This window comes from Haliaeetus albicilla, chromosome 11 (assembly GCF_947461875.1).
Source record: "Haliaeetus albicilla chromosome 11, bHalAlb1.1, whole genome shotgun sequence".
NCBI classification, from domain to species: domain Eukaryota; kingdom Metazoa; phylum Chordata; class Aves; order Accipitriformes; family Accipitridae; genus Haliaeetus; species Haliaeetus albicilla.
Window position 1 is genome coordinate 34,353,153 of NC_091493.1, and position 19,058 is coordinate 34,372,210.

General features: G+C 35.4%; 1 protein-coding gene across 6 annotated transcripts in view; it reads right to left on the reverse strand.

The window, feature by feature from the left end:
* Nucleotides 1-19,058, reverse strand: part of RAB11FIP2 (RAB11 family interacting protein 2) — a 62,347-nt gene that overhangs the window by 40,004 nt on the left and 3,285 nt on the right. For all 6 annotated transcript variants that reach the window (XR_011326922.1, XR_011326924.1, XR_011326921.1 and 3 more), the window contains exons 2-3: nucleotides 9,958-10,400; nucleotides 8,780-9,242 (exon numbers count right to left, since the gene is read on the reverse strand). Coding sequence is in view for 1 of the 6 variants with exons in the window: in XM_009918329.2 (XP_009916631.1) it covers nucleotides 8,780-9,242; nucleotides 9,958-10,400 (906 nt within the window). In the remaining 5 variants the exon portion in view is untranslated. The remainder of the gene's footprint in view (nucleotides 1-8,779; nucleotides 9,243-9,957; nucleotides 10,401-19,058) is intronic.

Sequence of the window (19,058 nt, forward strand, 5' to 3'; positions counted from 1 at the left end):
ACAATGTTTAAAAAAATCCTTCCTATAACTGATTTAAACATTTTAGTGCCTGAACCATTTACTCTGACAACATAATGAATGGCAATCGGGCTCCTAAATTATGCTGTATGGAAAGCATATTTTCCTAAGGAACAAAAGCTTTTTACTTATCTTTTGCTATTCATATTAGTTATATGATCATCGTACTATATATTATTAGAAATTAAAACTAGGTTATTTACATTAAACATTACTATTCAAACTATTGAAATCTTCTACGCTAATTTGACATCCTGTAAAATATCCATTACACCAATAAGCTCAGTATGAGCTTTCAGGTTTTATCCTTTAATATGGAACGTCTGTGTACAGGTAATTAGCAAAGCTCTACCATGTTCATTTTCCATTAGAGTTGAAATATCATTCCTATTCCTACTTCTCGGTCTTTGGACTGATTATTACATTGCTGTCCTGGTTTCAGCTGGGATAGAGTTAATTGTCTTCCTAGTAGCTGGTACAGCGCTATGTTTTTGAGTTAGGTATGGGAAGAATGTTGATAACACACTGATGTTTTCAGTTGTTGCTAAGTAGTGTTTAGTCTAAAGTCAAGGGGTTTTCAGCTTCTGATGCCCAGCCAGCGAGAAGGCTGGAGGGGCACAAGAAGTTGGGATGGGACACAGCCAGGGCAGCTGACCCAAACTGGCCAAAGGGGTATTCCATACCATGTGACGTCATGCCCAGTATATAAACTGGGGGAAGTTGGCCTGGTGGGGATCGATGCTCAGGAACTAACTGGGCATCGGTCGGCAAGTGGTGAGCAATTGCATTGTGCATCACTTGTATATTCCAATCCTTTTATTATTACTGTTGTTATTTTATTAGTGTTATCATTATGATTATTAGTTTCTTCTTTTCTGTTCTATTAAACCGTTCTTATCTCAACCCATGAGTTTTACTTCTTTTCCCCGATTTTCTCCCCCATCCCACTGGGTGTGGGGGAGTGAGTGAGCGGCTGCGTGGTGCTTAGTTGCTGGCTGGGGTTACACCACGACAATTGCTTATGCATTTTTCTTTGGATTCTCACAAAACGTATCAAAACCTTGAAATATTAGGATGCAATTTAAGTTATTACCAACGTACTAGAAACACAAAAGAAATGAATAAAATCACAGTTAATGAAATTCAGAAACTTAGCTTTCCATACAATATTATTAGCCTGCTGTGCCTGGCAATGCAGACATCACTTTATACTCTGAGAAGGAATGACTGTCACGTCTGGCAGCTAAGCAAGTATGGAGTAAGCGTATTACCATTTATTTCCCAATCAGATTCTGGGGAACATCACTTAAGACACTTCACTATATAAATTGTCCTGCTGTCAAGCCATGCTCCAAGGCCTTCTGGAGTTTGTGTAACCCCAGGAGGACACAAAAAGAGTATCAGGTTTTGTTGCTATCACTCCATTTCTTAATATTACTATAAAGTCTCAGGCCAAGAGTTAAGAAACTGGATGAAAAATCCTGAACTTTCAATGTAAGACACACTTCTTTTGCAAATTGTTTGTTCTCCAGTTACATATTCTTTACATAGACTACTTTGGAAATGATCTGTTCACGAGTATACTGCTGCACTCTGTGGAGCCCTTCAAAGAAGGCAGAAGGCTCCATGAGATAAAGAAGTTATGGTTCCAGAATATGGTGCTTGAAAATGGTCCTCAACAACATGCACTTCAAGGAAGTTGCCTTTTCTCTTGTTGCTCACGTATATCTCAAATTTAGCACAGTAGAAACATGACAATGCAACTATATAGAAGCACAGAAACTTTCAGTTAACTTGAAAAATTTTACAAAATTTTGGCTTTATGTATAAACACCTTCATTTTGAAAACAGACATGAATTTGGATCCACAAAAGGCTGGTGACCAATTCTGAGGTGTCTGATACTGCTGGAGACAGATCAAGGGAAGCAGAAGCATACAGGGCTGTATTCACAAGCTCTTCCAGAACGCTAGCCTTCTCCTTCCAAAAATTTAAGAATCTTAAAACAATGGCACTTGTACTTGCACACCACTGGACACATTAGTCATGCAAATCCATTTATTATTCAGGACTTATAAGACATTCTAAAATCAAGTGATCTCACAGAGTGTACTCAACTGAATTTTAATTAAAGTTTCTGGGAACAAACAACAACAGTTTTACATAAAAAGTTAGTATTTTAAAGCATATAAATATTCCTCCTTTTACTAGGCAGTTGTGCTATGGCTAAAAAACTAATGAAGTTTTATTCTCAAGAGACCACTAAAGAACTGTTATACTAAAAGTTGTGCCAGCACCTCCACTAGAAGACCCTACTATTAGAGATCTATAAGTCAACCAAAAATATCAAAGAACCCTAAAGTAAAATCTTATATTGAAACTTCCAGAACCACTTTTGAATGCTTAAAAAAATACCACTAATTCTTAGTTCTTATAATGAAACAGGGAAAAAAAAAAGTTCATTAATTTTACATAGTTTCTGCATTTATTAATAAAGAAACTGAGTATAACTATTTAATTATTTTTCTCTTAAAAGAAAATAGAACAGGCAGTGCATTTCCCCATGGGACAGATAATATGCCTCGTGCATCCACTCAGAAAAGATTTCACATTCCCTAATGTACACCAATAGACAAGGACAGCTTGAAAAAAATCTTGTCATGCAGCCAGCAGGATGAACTTTCAAAACAATGTTCCTAAGACAACTAATTAGGAGTAAGTGATTGCTGGTGAAGAGTCTGCAAAAGTCAAGATTAATACTAAGTATTTCTACAATATCTCTCTCAGAATTGATTGCTCCAACCCACTCTAGTAATGTCCCAAATACTGTGACCATTGCTTTGTAGTAGCTTTGCAAAAGATTTCATTATTCTCTCATCACATGCGGTGATCTTTCTAAATTGGATGATAACAGCCCTGGCAGGACAGACTAAGAATCCTTGCATGACTTCTGTTCGTTTTGTAGTTTCCCTTTACCTCTCATGTACCCGTAATGTATTTGTTTTGTTGAAATAATGCTCTGCTGACAGCTTTACCACACTGAATTAACAAATATTAACAGTCTACAGTATAATTAATGCACTGTCATAGTCTATCAATATTCTACCTAGACTATAGATAAACACAGTTGACTAGAGATAAGTCTAGTCAAATTTCAGTAGAGAACTGAAAAAAATCCTTTCATTTCAAGAAAAGCAATGCAGAAGTATGCTGTTCTTAAAATAAAACATGCTAACACTGACAGGGGAAACAAGATTCTGAAAATAGCATAGTTCACTTGATGTCATTTTTTGACTAACAGAGGAAAAAAAATATGTTAAAATGTCGGAACAGTCTAGCAAGCACAATAATAAACTTTTTAGAGATTAACATTTCTGAACAAGGCATATGAAAATTAAAAATAGTGAGTTGTATTGTACACTGGAAAAGGATGACCTATTTGGTAAAGAAATACACAGCCATTACAACCCTTTGCTTTGATCAGGCAATGTCTCAGGTTCATTCCAATGGAGCTGTGGCCAGTAACTATGCCTCAGGCACATCATATGCAACAGGCGAGATCGAAACCATTTAACAGCCGTTTATCTTTTGACGATGTTGAAGTTATTGCACTAATAGCTTAAACCATAGTGAAGATAAGTTAACAGGTTTTACTTTACCACTGCAGTTGACTAGAGACAGGCACCTGCTCTACTAACATAGCTCAACTGACAAGCAGTAACCTAGAAAGTCAGGGTAACACCATGATTTTGCAAAAGCTGCTCCAACTGGTTGACCATCACACACACAAACTTCTAATATTTGCTGAAACGTAACAGACATCAGCTGTTCTTTAGACTTAACAATTTCACATGATCCAAACACATCACAGTTATCAAGAGCCTCATGTTTTCATGGCACCTCAGTGTTTGTTTTTTTCCAAATCTAGTAATGAACACATCAAAATGCAGAGACACTGCTTATTTCAAACATTGCATCCATTGGGAAAAATGAAACTGCAGATACTGATTTGTCTGGAAGAGGCAACACTGGAGAGGCAGGCAGCTCTAATGGCTATGTGTGATGACAGTATGGGGGAGAGAGGCTGAAGAAAATAACCACATTCGGAAATGACAGACAAAGCAGAAAGATGCAAAAGAAATGAGTTTAAAGGTTGGGTTGTTTGGGGGTTTTTTGAGTTGCAATTTTTGAAAAAGGCTGAAGCAGTAAAAGAACACAGAGAAAAAATTAAAAAATATTTTTGTATTTTATGCTCCAATTGACCAATAACTAATTTTATAAATATTAACATTATTCATAATTGTTACAGTGAATCCTAAGAAGATACATGTTTCTTTGTCCTCCACTATTCCATCTTCCACATTGTTTAGAATGTAACATATTTATTGCCAGAACTTGAGATAAAGTGTAACCGGTATGTAGGCACAAGCTTTATCTTCTTTTGTCTGAGTTTAACAATACTTAGGTCAGGAAAGTGCTACTTTTAAAGGTTTTTTTAATGCATCTCTCTATATATGTGTACATATATGTATACACAGCCACACAGTTATATTGTTTGTGTCTATGTATATATGTTATATATATAACGTTAGAAAGTTCCCAAACACCTGTCAATTCAGTTTCCCAGATCTGGAATTTGATCAGACTAGTAACAACCTGTCAGCTTTAAATATTGGACTATTTGTTTCCCTCTGTCCAGTGCCTAAGATCTTGTTAATTACCTAAACTCTCTTTCTGTAGGTCTTGTTAATTACCCGTCTCCTGTCTCAGAGGACCTTGTTAATAACTTGTACAATCTCTCTAAAAAGGTCCTACTAACACATTAAAATTAAAGATGCTTTTCTTTTAGCACTTGTCAAGTGGTGTAAATTGAGAAATTTTCACATCAGTTTATTAGCCTACTGTAGTGTATTTTCCTAAACACAAACAATTTCAGAGAAATGATGCATAAGGTTTGGTCACGGCACAAAAAAATCTTTGTTTTCCAGGAGTATCCTCAATTTCTTTAACTGTGTTCAATACAAAATCCACGTGGCTCCTGACTGCAAATTAACCTCTTGAGAGCCATGACCATAGCAGTAATTGTAAGAATGAATGCAATTTAAGATAATATTAGGTAAAAGTTTCAAAGCAGTGGATTAAGAAGTACAATGACAAAACTATCATTGGTAAATGCTGGCTAAAAATACCAGACTTATTGTGCACTTAAAAATTCTTCATTGGTTGTACGATATAAATCCTCTGGAGCTAACAGGTTTTGCAATATTTGCAGAAACAGCGTTTCTTGTTTCACTATGAGACTGCAGCATTTTTAAATTGTCAAGAAATCAGCTCATAAATATCTATATTACACCTACACCAGACAATAAAAAAACCCAATCTTAACACTTATGTAATACTGTAATACCGTATCTATAAAACCCTTAAAAAATACTAATTTATACACTCAGCATTTGTAAGAGGTAACAAAATATCATCCCCATTTTACAGATCAGGAGCAGGGAGACTAAGTGATTTAGCCAAAGCCACGGAACAAGCCTTTGCCAGAGCAGAGGTTAATAGAAATTAGGGGTCCATATTTTGTGATTTCCTGACAACTAGTATTATACACAAACCAGGCAGGTTTTGTTTTGCTTTTCCAAAATACTTCTCAAACCTTCTTGAAATAACAATAATAAATAGTAGTAATAAAAGTAAATAATAATTTTCAAATAACCCTGGGATACTTCTTGCTTTTAGGAAAAAACCATCCTGTAACTGTTGCTGAACCATTTCTACATCTTCTGTATCAGCAGCTGAAAAACATGTGGAAGATGCATTTATCTTCATTTTTTTAATTAGCAAATAAGAGTAATTAGTGACAGAGTATGCACACAGCCAGTTAGCACTTAACAACTGGTTGGGGGAATGGCTATTCAGCAGCTCTGTTCTGCAACTCACCTAGCCATCAGTTAGTGATGTTGTTATGAGCTGCTGTCCTGCACATCATTACTGCTTAGTCAACATTACCAAACACAATTAATTAGGATGCACTTGAGCCTGACCCAAAGCTCACCAAAGTTGCTGAAAAGACTCGCACTAACTTTAAAGACATAGGTTCATTGGTGCCGAGAACGTGACCTTCACACTCTGCACATAAAGGAGTTGGGTTTGGTCATTTTTTTTGAGGGTGGGAAAAGAGGGTTGCTGTGGGGTTTTTTCCTTCCACTTTGCGTTATCTCCAGCCTGGTCCCATGGACTGACCACCCTTTTCTGGCTACAGTGTGCTCCTTTCAGTTGAGTTTCATCAGACAGGAATCCAGTTCACATGCCCCAGGACCGTTCCATCACTCAAACAAAGGTTTAGCTAAGTGGGGTTAACTGGGAGATCCACCTGCAGAGCAAACTCCTCATTCACACCAGAACACTGATTTTGGACACACCTTAATAAAAAGATACTGCCTGGTTTACTTGTGGAAATGGTATCCATCCAAAAGAGCTTAATAGCATGTTAAGTAAATAAAAACCAACTCACAGTCTCAATTCCCTGCGTATGCTTTCTGCATACTGAATTTGTTACTCAACCTCATTTATTTTGTGCCCACAGATTTATACAATTCTTTCTTCACAGTATTACTAGTTTGAAAAATTAAAAATGGATTCTATTCAACAAATCCTCCACAGATAAAAGGTAAACTTAAACTGTAAACTTATTAAATATGCACATTTTGTATTAGTTTCTACTTCAAAAGAAAATAATTGTACAAGATACATTTGAAAGAAAGTGAACTTATTCTAAAAGATTCTCACAGAACATAATACTGGAGCATATAAAAACTGAGAGCTTCTAACTTAAATTATTGCGTGATAGATATTATTCCATAACAGCTGTCTTCTAGAAAAGGTCAAAATGTTTACTATTTTTGGCTTTTTGAAAATAACAGAATATCTATTTGTCTTATCAAAAGTTTATGTTTACATGAAAGTCAAGAACTAGTAAAAGAGACTCATACAAAGAGGGGGAACAAATGACTAGAGTCCTTCTGAATGAGGACTGTGATGAGCTTTTTAATTACAAAATAAAGAAAAAAAAGTCCATCATGATTACCGTTAAAGATTTATATTTATCAAGATCTGCTGCATTCAAGAACTTCAAAAGATTTCACTACTTATATCTAGCATCTGCCTGAATACATTTTTTCATTTAAAAAAAATTAAATGCTATGTAATTTTAATTGTTATTTAAATTACTTCTCTTTAAAGGAGCTTATTTAAATGGAAGTTTAACTTCTGACAAACTAAGCTACAACCTAACCTTACTCTAATCTAGAGAAATCCTTTATTAAATAAATAATATTCTAAGACTCTGTCTGTAAACATGTTATTTAAGACTCTAGGAACTGACTTGACTCATAGAAGACGCTAAGAAGATAATTCATTGAAGTCTGCATGAGCTTCTAGCAACCAAATCTTTTCTATAGCAGTTCCATTTCAGTTCATTTATCTAATTCACATCCGTGATTAGTTTTGTTAAGAAAATGATTATAAGTTTAAATCAGGGGTGCATGCATTCTAACCTATGAATAAAACTGAGTTGGGATACAATAAGATCAATCTGTTGTAAAATCTTAAAAAACAAGATAACAAGAAACAAATTACTTTTTTTTTTTTTTTTTAAGAAAATACTACTGTGTCATTAATTAAGGAATTAATAGACAGGGAAAAGGCAAATTTATTAGAGCCATGTTTTCCTTTAAAATGGTGATTTATTTTACAACCTTAAAATTCCAGTTTGGAGCATTTTAATTTTAAATTCAATTTCTACCAAATTTAAGTCATTAAATAAAAATTAATCATTACCTTGAAAAAAAAAGACTTAACTTCTGGCATTAATATACAGGAAAAAAAATGAATAAAAGTTACATAATTATCTGCTTAAATATTTACCTATTGGGAACAGTGTATGGGGGGAGAAAGAGGGAGGGAAGAGGGGGAGCAAAAGAAAGAGGGTGAAAGAGAAGAGTATATCTTCCTCACTAGCAAACAAAAGCCAGAAAGGAAACAAACTGTGGGACACACCTGGTTTTTTTAAGGAAAACAAGTTAACTGTCGATAGACAAAAAAAAGATTAAAATGGATTATTTAAATCAAAGTTTCTTATCAGCCTCTGTAACTTAATTTATTCTGCTTAGCACATAAACTGCTGCCTTGTGCAGTGACTTGAATTCAGCAAAGCTACAGTGAGCCAAATGAATTCAAGCGTGATAAGTGCCCATGTGGGTGCTCCAATTTAAAAACAGAATGGTCTTTAACTCTTGTGCTTTAATGTATAGAACCTAAATCCATTTTTCTCTCAAATGGTGACATCCAGGATTTGTGTTCATTACTCACATTTTCTTCACTCTTATTTATTCCATTTCATCTTTCCCTTAGACTTAAACCTTTCCCTCTAAAACACTGACTTTGGACAGTGTAATAATTAGCAATGGGTGTTCAGTGAAAGCAGAAGACTTTCAGTAAGAACCAATTCTGAAGTACGAACAAGGTCTCCCAAAAACGCAAGTACCCAAGAACATTCAGAGTACGTATTAGTAATATAAATGTAACTTCAAAATGAAGTAAGAAAAGACCAAACTATATAAAAAGTTCATAACTTTTACTTAGAAACAGATAAGCAATGATATAAATGTATATAAAGCATAAAGATTGTGTTCCTCAACACTTCACATTTTCATTTATATAACATGTTCAAGATATCAGATCGAAATACAGCAAAAACCTACCTTGAAGATGGCAACATGCTTGTAGGCTTGAAGTTTGTCATAAACGGATTAGTCGAATCATAATCAAAACTCTCCTGATGAGTTTCACCAAACGCACTAGGTGATTTCAAGTCAGTAGAACTGTCCGATCCCCCATTGCTAAGTTTATCTGACCTCTTGCTATCTTTTTTTCCAGTCACTCTTTCAAAAAGACTAACTTTCTCTTTTTTCTCTTTTTTAATTTCTTTTCTGATTTCAACAGGTTTGGAAAACAGACTTATGTTTTGATCCCATGTTGCTGGGCTTTCTTCAAATGGATTCTTCTGTCTTGGCAGTGTAGCAAATTTTTGGGGTAACGAAGCACTCACATTCGTAAATGGGTCATTTTGTGCTTCAAGTGCAGTTTCATCAACTGTGCTGTCAAGCTGGTTCATTTTAGAAGTATCAACACTTAATGTCCTTCTATGTGGAGATTTTAGACTCCCTGCAAACAATCTGTCATTAGTATATTATCAGCGAGATACTATAGCATAGCTTATGACATGCAGAGAACCCATTTTAGCTTAGGTCTAGAAGCTTTGCAACCGAGTCTCAGTTCAAAACACTGCTGAGTAAGCAAGCTATTTAAAAAAAACAAACAAAAAAGAACAGCTATGGCCTTGACTTTGTGATTCAGAAATGCTTATGGGTAGACACTACAGCAAACTTTTGTTTCCTGTGTGAAAACTAAATTCTACAAAGAAGGCAGCTGTGACTAGTATGCCATTCCAGAAAGCGACAGTAGTCTACTGCTGCGCAGTAACTTGACCAATGCAAAGTATTTTCAGTTCTTTGTATAAATCAGGTTTAAAACTTTGGTGAGAGTTTTCAACTTTTTAAACAGAATTATTTTTTACAAGACGTTATTTTGCCTCCAGTTCCCTCTAGAATGCAATACTTCAGTACAACATACTCTCAAATGAGGACATAAGAAGAAAAATGCTAAATTACCATAAATTATGACCAATGTAAGTTATTTCTTATGCTCAGAAACAGCAGTTATGAGTTACCACCAACTAATGGTAGTGAAAAAAAAAACCCAGGCCAACAATAATTCTTAACTTTTTGGCCTTGTAATTGCTTCATAAACTAAAGAAACAGACTTTTGAATGCTCTAATAGCAGTGAACTGTAATTATAATGGTCACGAGTTTTACTTACCACCTTCATCAACGGAACCAAAAGAGTCTAGCTGACGCCTGAAAAGATGAGAGTAGCCAACTGTGCTGGATTTCATTTTTTCTGAGTAGACATGTGAGCCTGTTAAATCTGACATCGAATGAGCTGAGGATAGCCGCTGAGGTCCCAAAAGGAAAGGTTTTTTTGGTTTTGATTTCATCTGTACTTCACCACTACATACCTCTATGTTTGCATTAGGTATGTGAGTACTTGGGATGATTGCAGAGGATGTATCCGAAAACGTCCCATCATTTTTTCGACCCTTCATTTTGTCTTTTAGTTTAGCAAAAGGGGATTTGGTTTTGTCCTTCATTGACAAATCAAACATACTTGCTGTCATGTTATTCCTCATAAACTGAATATTGACCTTTATTTCTCCTCTGTCTTTAGTTCTCTTCCCTTGTCTGGACTCTAGGTGAAACCACCTTAAAGGAGAAAAAGAGCAAGTTAAGTTGTGTTTTCTGGAGGCTAGTCATTAAACTCTGGTTAGTTGGTTAATATATCTGGCTAGTATAATTTAAAATATGAAAACCAAATTCGGTATCAAAAATTGAAACACTCCTGTACTGAAAAACTTCTTTGTCTATTATTTGTTTTTGAAAAGAAAACTTAAAACTAAGCAAGCACAAAGCTCTTTGCAGTGTTCACGTGTTTTGAGAACCAAACTCAACTCCATGGAAGCTTACTAAACTTCATCAAAGCTAATGGGCTCACATCTGCTCACAAAGGAGTATTTGTATCTAATGTTAATTATAAATACAAATACATTTTGTTCTGCTATTTAAAAGAACACTTGATATTTTTCAATTGGCCTTCATTTAACAGTGATGTATATAATCTGAATGTATACTATGTGGCAAATATTTCATCTAGTAACCTTTTCTCCTTTGATTTTGCTCCAGTTTATATGCTAGCAGACATTTTTCCCCTTCCTTCTAGCCACTGGTTAAGATTTATGTCAACTGCACTAGCAGTAGCAAAGAAGTATCCGAGACCCCTGAATAGTCAACCATCATTTCTGTTCTGCACCTGCAACCCCTACTGATGTTGACGGTAACTCCACAAGCGCCGGTGGCAGAACAGCGAGCACGTAGGTGTATCTAACAGCCGACCCTTCTTTTGCAGGTCACCAGGAGGATTAACTTCAGAAATATTTCCACAGGCTTTGGAACCATGACATAAACCCCCACTCCTTGAAAAGAGATCAAAGGTGTGATCATCTGTTTCAAAAAGCCAAGCGTGCTTCTTTGCCAGGTCCAACAAAGGCTTTATCATTATCCAAGTGTCTTATTCATTCCCTGTTGTGCTCCGCTGTCCCTGCAGAATTATGGCTCAATCCTCCTTCCACAGCTTCACCTAAATGAATGACCAAAAGACAACCCCATCTCCAGACCCATCATCAATAGCCTTTTCCTATTTCAAAAAGGGCACAAGGGCGTATTTCAGATCCGCCAGCTCCAAAGAAGCGCTCTAAACCCACTGTCAGGAGAAATGCATGCAGACATACTAACACAACAGTGTATTATCATGATGAAGTAACTTTTGAACTGGAGACAAAGAAATGAAATTGCCTATCAGCACAGATGCAAAATTGATTATGCAGTTATACATACATTATTCAATACTGCCAAATATAGAAAACAAGGTCAGGAAAGGAGAAAAATAACCCTCAATTTCCTTTCAGATTTCATAAATATTTTTAAAGGTGACAGCTGAAATCAAATTTTCAGGCAGAGATACTATTTTTTGAGTTGTGAAAATACTTCTAAAAGTGACCCGCCAAATAAATAATGAAATGATAAAGAGTATTATGACTTTTTTTGTTGCTTTGTGATGTCCAAAAGGTTTTATATCCCATACCAAACCAGAATAATTGAGAAATATCAGACCTTCTTTGTCCCAGTACTGGACAACATGAATCCAGACCAGTAGATCCATAAGCTCAAACCAGTAGGACAATTAAACCTTTAGGAAGAAAGCTTTTCTTCTCTTGTGAGGTAACTTCATTTACGTATTTTAAATGAAATGCAAAACCTGAAATATGTTATGTGTCTGAAGAAGATGGATCATTTTTCCTTTTAGTTAATAACAGTTCACTTTCTGGTAACTGATTCCAGAAACTCTTTAATTCATCTACAGAGTCATTACAGAAAACACACACAACAGAACCAAGAGTAAATCTTTTTTGTGACTTATAATATCGCAAAAACTAGAAGACAAGATAGCCCATTTCCTTTAAAACTCTTCTTTAAAAGAAGATATGTTCATATATTCTCTTAAAAAAATAAAAATAATACACAGCCATAATGAGCAAGCTCTTGCTTACAAATCTCCATCAGACAGGTCTTGCCCATGCAGAAAAAAAGCCCAAACAAACCAAAAATCACTTTGAAACTAAGAAAGTCCTCACCATGATTTCTTAGACAGACACTAAACATAAATAAGGCTTATAAGTGTTTTAAGAGGCTTAATAGGCAGAGAGGACCTCATTTTTTGACATTCAAATTTAATGGTTCAGTCTACACTGTAAGAAAAGATACTCCCCTTCTCCATCTCCCCCCCCCCCCCCCCCCACCTCACAGATCTCAAACATTAATACTGTATCTCTGATAATAAGATTGCCAAATTATCATATGTTTCTACTCAGGAATTAGTGAAACTTTAAACAGATGTATGACACTTGCTAACTTGTTTTAGAACAATATCAAGACATAAATTCTTAAGCTTTTGCTGTGTGGAAGAAAGCCTTTTCTTTTAGAACTTAAATTAACTCAATTATTGACGTTGTTATCATGAATCAACAACCACTCGGTGTCACTATCAGTACTCACCTGCTAACGGCATACGTCCGCATACTATTTTGACATTCACCAGGTCTGAAGGACAGAATTCCAGCACACAACTAATACACTGCCTTTGCAGCCTGTACATTTGTTTTCAAAGTAGACTTTGAAGAACTTGACACTAAAACTAAGTTCAGCTGGGAAAACAAAGAAACTCACCTTACCCTAAGAAGAGAACACAACAGCATAAGAAACTGGACCTCATACCTGCTGGGACCACGTTCAACACTACCACTGATTCCAATAGAATTTAATCATAAACTCTTTACTCCAGCAAAATTCCTCTGGAGTTCAGTGGAATTTCTATTTGAATAATGATTGCTGGATTAAATCTTTGTATAAAACACAGATATTTAATTTTCATAGGCATTTCAAGGAGGTTTCTTTGTTACCTTGGAGAGTTTATCTTGTTTTAGTTATAATGAAGGTTCCATATGCTTCAGCTCATAACAAGACAATATGAGAAGCAGACTCAAATCATGATTTTCTTCAAATTCAAAGGCAAATAATTACTTTTTTTAAACAGATGAGAACAAATGCAGGCAATGCATTTGTGTGGAACTGCACGTGAATGAGCAACTGAGTCTGTAAATGTTTCTTATTAGAATCTCTTTCTACAACACATGGGCGTGAGCAACAAATAGAAAAAACAGTGCTGTATATAATAGAAAAAAGAATTGGAAAATGAAGTCCACTGTTTTCAGATAACAACATTTGGGTCCTAAAATACTGAATTCCACTATACCACTGCCAATTTAAAAAATTGTAATGTATTATAAAAGCCAATAAAACTTGCTATTTTGGTTTTGTTTACAGTACTTTTAGCCACAATAAATGCTCCATTTGTCAGGCTGCCATAAGCTTATTCTATAGAAAGCCTGTACAAAGTAGGAAAATAGCCAATAACATACACGAACAAAACAGGGTGGCTTTTATGAGAGCAGATGCCCTTTTATTTAATAACCAAATATTACATCCAGTCTTGCAGACAGTCTTTATTTAAACATACCTTGTACAAAGTCTGGCAAATTTTCCCAACTTCAAAGGAAGCCCTATTGCCTTCTGAATCACATTCATACTTCTTGCTCTCACCTTCAAATGTTCTGTAGGACAACGTCCTCCATACACCCTCTAATTTTGACTTTTCCCCTATGGTTTCCATCAGAACAACGCTTGCTTCTTTTTCTCATCTGGTTTTGAGTGTGCTAATGGGCTTTGCCTGTCTTGCACAGGTTTCTGATCATTTTTATTTTGTAAGTATTATATAAATTGCCACTCTGTATGCTGACAATTTTTTGAACCCGTAAAGAGAAGATCAAGATTCAAGGCTGAATAGGAAAAATCCTGCTACCCAGTCAGCCCTGAAAAACTCAACCCTTATCTGAATAAACATGGCTATTTTCTAACCGTGACAAAATTACTCAATTTTGGCAATACCTACAATTAGGGGTGGAAAAAGCAAACTCCCTTATTTCTGAGAAAGACAGTAACCATCTTCTGCAATTCTATTAAAGTAAATTTTGTAGTATTAGCAGTGCTGAACCCTTTACCTTAGAGAAGGGAGACAGGAAGAGTGAAAGAGAAAACTGAAGTAAGTTACTATAAACATGCAAGTTATAAAATTCTGGCTTGCCTATTCTATCTAAATAGCTAGTGATCTACAAACATATTTTCAAAACAATTTCTTCAACTGTTCTTTTCCTCCCCTTTTTCTGATTTCATTTTCTTCCCATGAACTTGGTTTTCCAACTCTCTCTTCCTTATATACACTATTCTCATTGCACCTTCATCCTGCATTTAACAAGTATTTTGAAACCAGTATCTTGTTTCTTTTCTTCAAATAGCAGGAAGCTGATGTCATGGTGTCTTATCCTCCAAATCTGCCACGGAATTTGACAGTTCCAAGTCTTAGCCTGGTCTCTTCTTTTAAGAAGTATCATTCAACCTATCCTGCTCACCATTTAACAGGGAGCAGGATAGGTTGACAATACCAGTAAGAAAAATAGTAACAGTATGGGTAAGAAAAAACACTATGTAATCTTAATTACATTTTAATTATATACTTTAATTATATACTATATACAGCCTCCAAAACCACTGGGATACTTGTCTACCAATTTCAAAAGGAATTAGAAGACTTCTAGCTGGCACATTCAACCTGTGCATGACAGATGACCTTCTGACTCCACCTTCTTGCCAGTGGCGAAGATGGAAACTGCTAAAGGAATTTTCCCACCCATTTTGCTGCTTCTCAAATATGCCACTCTGCCTTCACTCTACCAGTAAATATCTATTGAGCTGGTATAATTTGCTTTGCTGAAATCATCAGATTGCACCCAAAGATTTTTGCAAAATCTTGATTTTAATTCAAAAATTACTGAAGGAATTCTGCAAAAAGCCACACAATCATCACAGTATTGACAAGGCTTCTAACCTTGATTTACAGGTAAAAATCAGCATCCTGATCTGCTAAGCAACTTTAATCTGCTACACAGTGATGAGGAGAATTTTCTACACCAGCAAAATTACCCCTAAAAAGGACCATCAAAATCCCAATGAGAGAACACATCCATCAGCTGCCACAGGAAAGTAGTATTTCATCTTAGATTATGATGTTCAAGCGAGATACACTGAAGAAACTCACTTCACAAAATCTCACTAACATAAACATCCATAGCTAATGGATAAAAAACCAACACCCAGAGCCCAGAACTGTCTAACATTTTGATTAGCAGCAAATGCACTTTGAAAAAATGCAGAAGTATGTTTTGTGATAAATCACTCAGATACTATGCCGAGAGACTGCCCCAAAAGTCAGTAAGTAGGAAAATTAAGGCAAGGGGCAGAGCACAGACTACATTGTATATGAGGGGAAATGAAGAAGAAAACAGATTATTTATTAAAATAAGTGATGACATTTGCAAAGATGAATGCTATTACTTTCTGGAAGCCAACTGAAATGAGATATACAAAGTAGAGTTTAAAAATAAATACTACAGAGTGACATCGTAACACCACAATACATATGGGAACTGAGACATATCACAACACCCTTACTAAGGGGTTAGCTAACATCAACTGGAATCACAGTAAAGTGGTCTTAGTTTACTTATTATTTTGGCTAAAGACTATGTGTGAAAACTTTTATTTTAGAAACAAAATAACTGAAGGTATACGAATTAAGGTCAATTATTTCAGCTGAGCGTGTGTGTGCACAGAAAATGGGAGTACTTCAATCCAGATGGCACTCAGACTCTGACTGAGAATTATGACTTATTCAGAGGATGTGCTTGCATTTGTTGTCAAAATGTAAATGCTGAGAATATTACTAGATAATGTGAAAATATTGCTATAATCCCATAAAACTACAACTGGGCGCAACTTTTTGTTTTCCCCCATAACTACCTTTCTCTTCTGTTCCTCACTACTAACTTTCCTTCATTCTTTTTACATTTCCTGAGTAGTACCGCAAAAGGAACAGCACAAATCCATATGGATCCTCCAGGCTGCTCATTATTTCTGTGCCTTTAACAAATTTCTCAGTTACTACTCTTCCCACTTTTGACTAGAGGGGAGTAAGTTTTTTTGCTTTAACCACAACATCTAGGTAATTTCTGTTACAGCCTGCCATTTCCACTACTATTTAGTTTTATCACCAAAAATCATCTAAAATGCATTTTTCTGGTTTAAACTAAATTTAAGATGCAAAATTAGTAAATAATATTTATAAAGCGTTATGTTTCGTAGAATTATTTTTAAAAGGCACTATTCATTAACAAGCATTGAGCCCACGACATACTATCTATTTACTAGGTGTTTGCTTGTTCACAATTCAAGTTGTATTTGAAGCCACCTACTTGAGCACCTGCCTCTTGCTTATGCCGCTACAGAGGACAGGGGCCAGGGCAGAAGCAATCAAAGGGGGAACCTGTCCATACACAAGAGGGAGGCTGCCAAGAAGGAATTCACATTAATTTGGAGGAAGTCACACAATTTTCATATCATTCAGGAAGCTCAGCAGCACCAAAGAATAAGTGCTTACAACACAGGGGTATTGATCGTGGGCAATCATTATTCTTTTTGTTTGTTTGCAGAGAAGCTGTTTTTGACAATTTTATATGGACTATTTTATATGAGCGATGTAAGCAGAGGAGAAGTATCTTAGGTAAGGCCGAGATTCCTTCACTGTATTGTGCTCAAGTAAGAACTTTTTACAACACTGCTGCAATTTGGGTTTGGGGGTGGGTGGGTGGTGTGGTGTTGAGGTATTACAGAAACCAGGGAGAAGGGGAATTAAGTCACAAATAAAAGATGTCTCCTCCAATAAAATTTCCATAAGAAATAATAACTCTACCATCACCTGACCTCCTCAAATTTATAACATTCCAGACAAGTGTTGCATCTTAAATCAGCTGAACGTACAACACAGTTAGCTCTTCAGGAAAGCTAATAAAAATGGACAATAAATAGAGTGGATTAGAGAACAACAAGGACAAACCAAATGCTGATGAAATAAGTAACATCATGATGAAAGCTAACGGAATTTGTTCTTCTATTGCTCTGTTCATTTAGCACAGTAGAGAAAAAAACCTAAGCATTAAGAAAAGTCCTTAGGAAAATTAAGTCATTAAGAAAAACTACTGAAAAATACTAAATTAAGACATGTCAGTAAATGAGTATTTTTTTATTCCATGATCACTCAAAAATTTGTTTTGATGTTGTGCATTGTCAGATCATCAGCAGTATTAAGGCAACTATGAATTATAACTGAATTGAAATTATTACAAAAATGTATATATGCTTTAAAACAACACATTAATTGATCATCATGTACATTTAAACTGCAAGAGCAAAAGAGGTATATTTATTCTGCAACAGCAGACCAAAAAAATTGTCATGTATTTCTCAGGATGAATTAAAAAAAAAACCCCACAAGATCTTACTGCAAAAAATAAAAACCATGTCAGAAATCTAAGATCTGAAAACTTACACTAAATATACTTCCAATAAAGCAGTATCTCCCAAGCTTTTTGAACTGTTAAAAAAAACTCAGTAAAATCTCTCAGCATCTGCAGCGTAGTTTTCAACTCTGGAGAAAAGAGCAGAAGAAGTAAAAAGAGCCTGTCCATTTCCAACTACAGCAGAGATGCCAGAGACATAAATTTACAAAGTTAGCACAGTGTGATGGGCATTTTTGCACCAAGACAGAAAGAAAATTAACTAGGATCCTGCAGATGCTTTGGCTGAAGTCTCTGGAAGAGACCAAGTAAGGGACCATCTGAGACACATCTGGATCTAACCGTCCCAGGAATTTTCACTTTTAAGATTTTGAAAAATCATTAGTTTCAGAAAGAAAAAGGACATTGCATGATGGTGCGTACAAAATTTTCACTATCAAATTATGGTAAATGTACTGCTTTGTTTCATTAAGTCCTGCGCCAGAGCAAGTTTACTAGAACAAAGACGCGCAAATCCTATCATGAGGCCTCTCTCTGAAAACTTTACTGCAGAGAGTATTTTTCTTAAGATATGACAAGTAACAAAAAAAAGCTATACAGAAAAAAGGATTATTTTTCCCTAACATAATGTTTCTGAAGCTGCAGTGAATTTTAAAATTTTTATTCCAAATTTTAAAATGCTAAATAAAAAAATAAAAAAAAATACAAAAAGCTGAATGTCACACACCCTACGGTCTTCCTAGGAATTCAAAATCAGCTGGTAGCCTTCACTTCTCATACCTCCTTACTAAAAAAGCACTAGGGAATTGCTGACAGGGTTCAGCATTGTGCAGAATATTAAATATCTTTTTTGCAATACCCCGGTGACTCTTGAGTCTGTCTCTTACAGCACCATATGTACAGCTGTGTTGGAAAGAGGAAGCTATTAAATATATTAAAAAGTAGAAATATTACCAATAGACACTTCATCAAATAACTGGATCTCATTCATCCCCAAACAAAGCAAGAAATGTTAAGGTTACATCAACATAAGAAAATAACTCTGGATTTAATAACACCACAAGCCTGTTGAACATATTTGAAAGTAAAAACATTGCTTAATAAAACAGATTAGTGTTTCTGAAACAATGAATATAGCTTTCAACCATCAGAATGCTTTGGTAATAAAGACATTGGACTTGGTCTTGAAAGGCACTGGGTGTCTCAGTTCCCACACCATAGTCACGGCTAGAAGGTCTTTGGGTCCAAATATATCACCCTCAGTTTACTGCCAACACAGGAC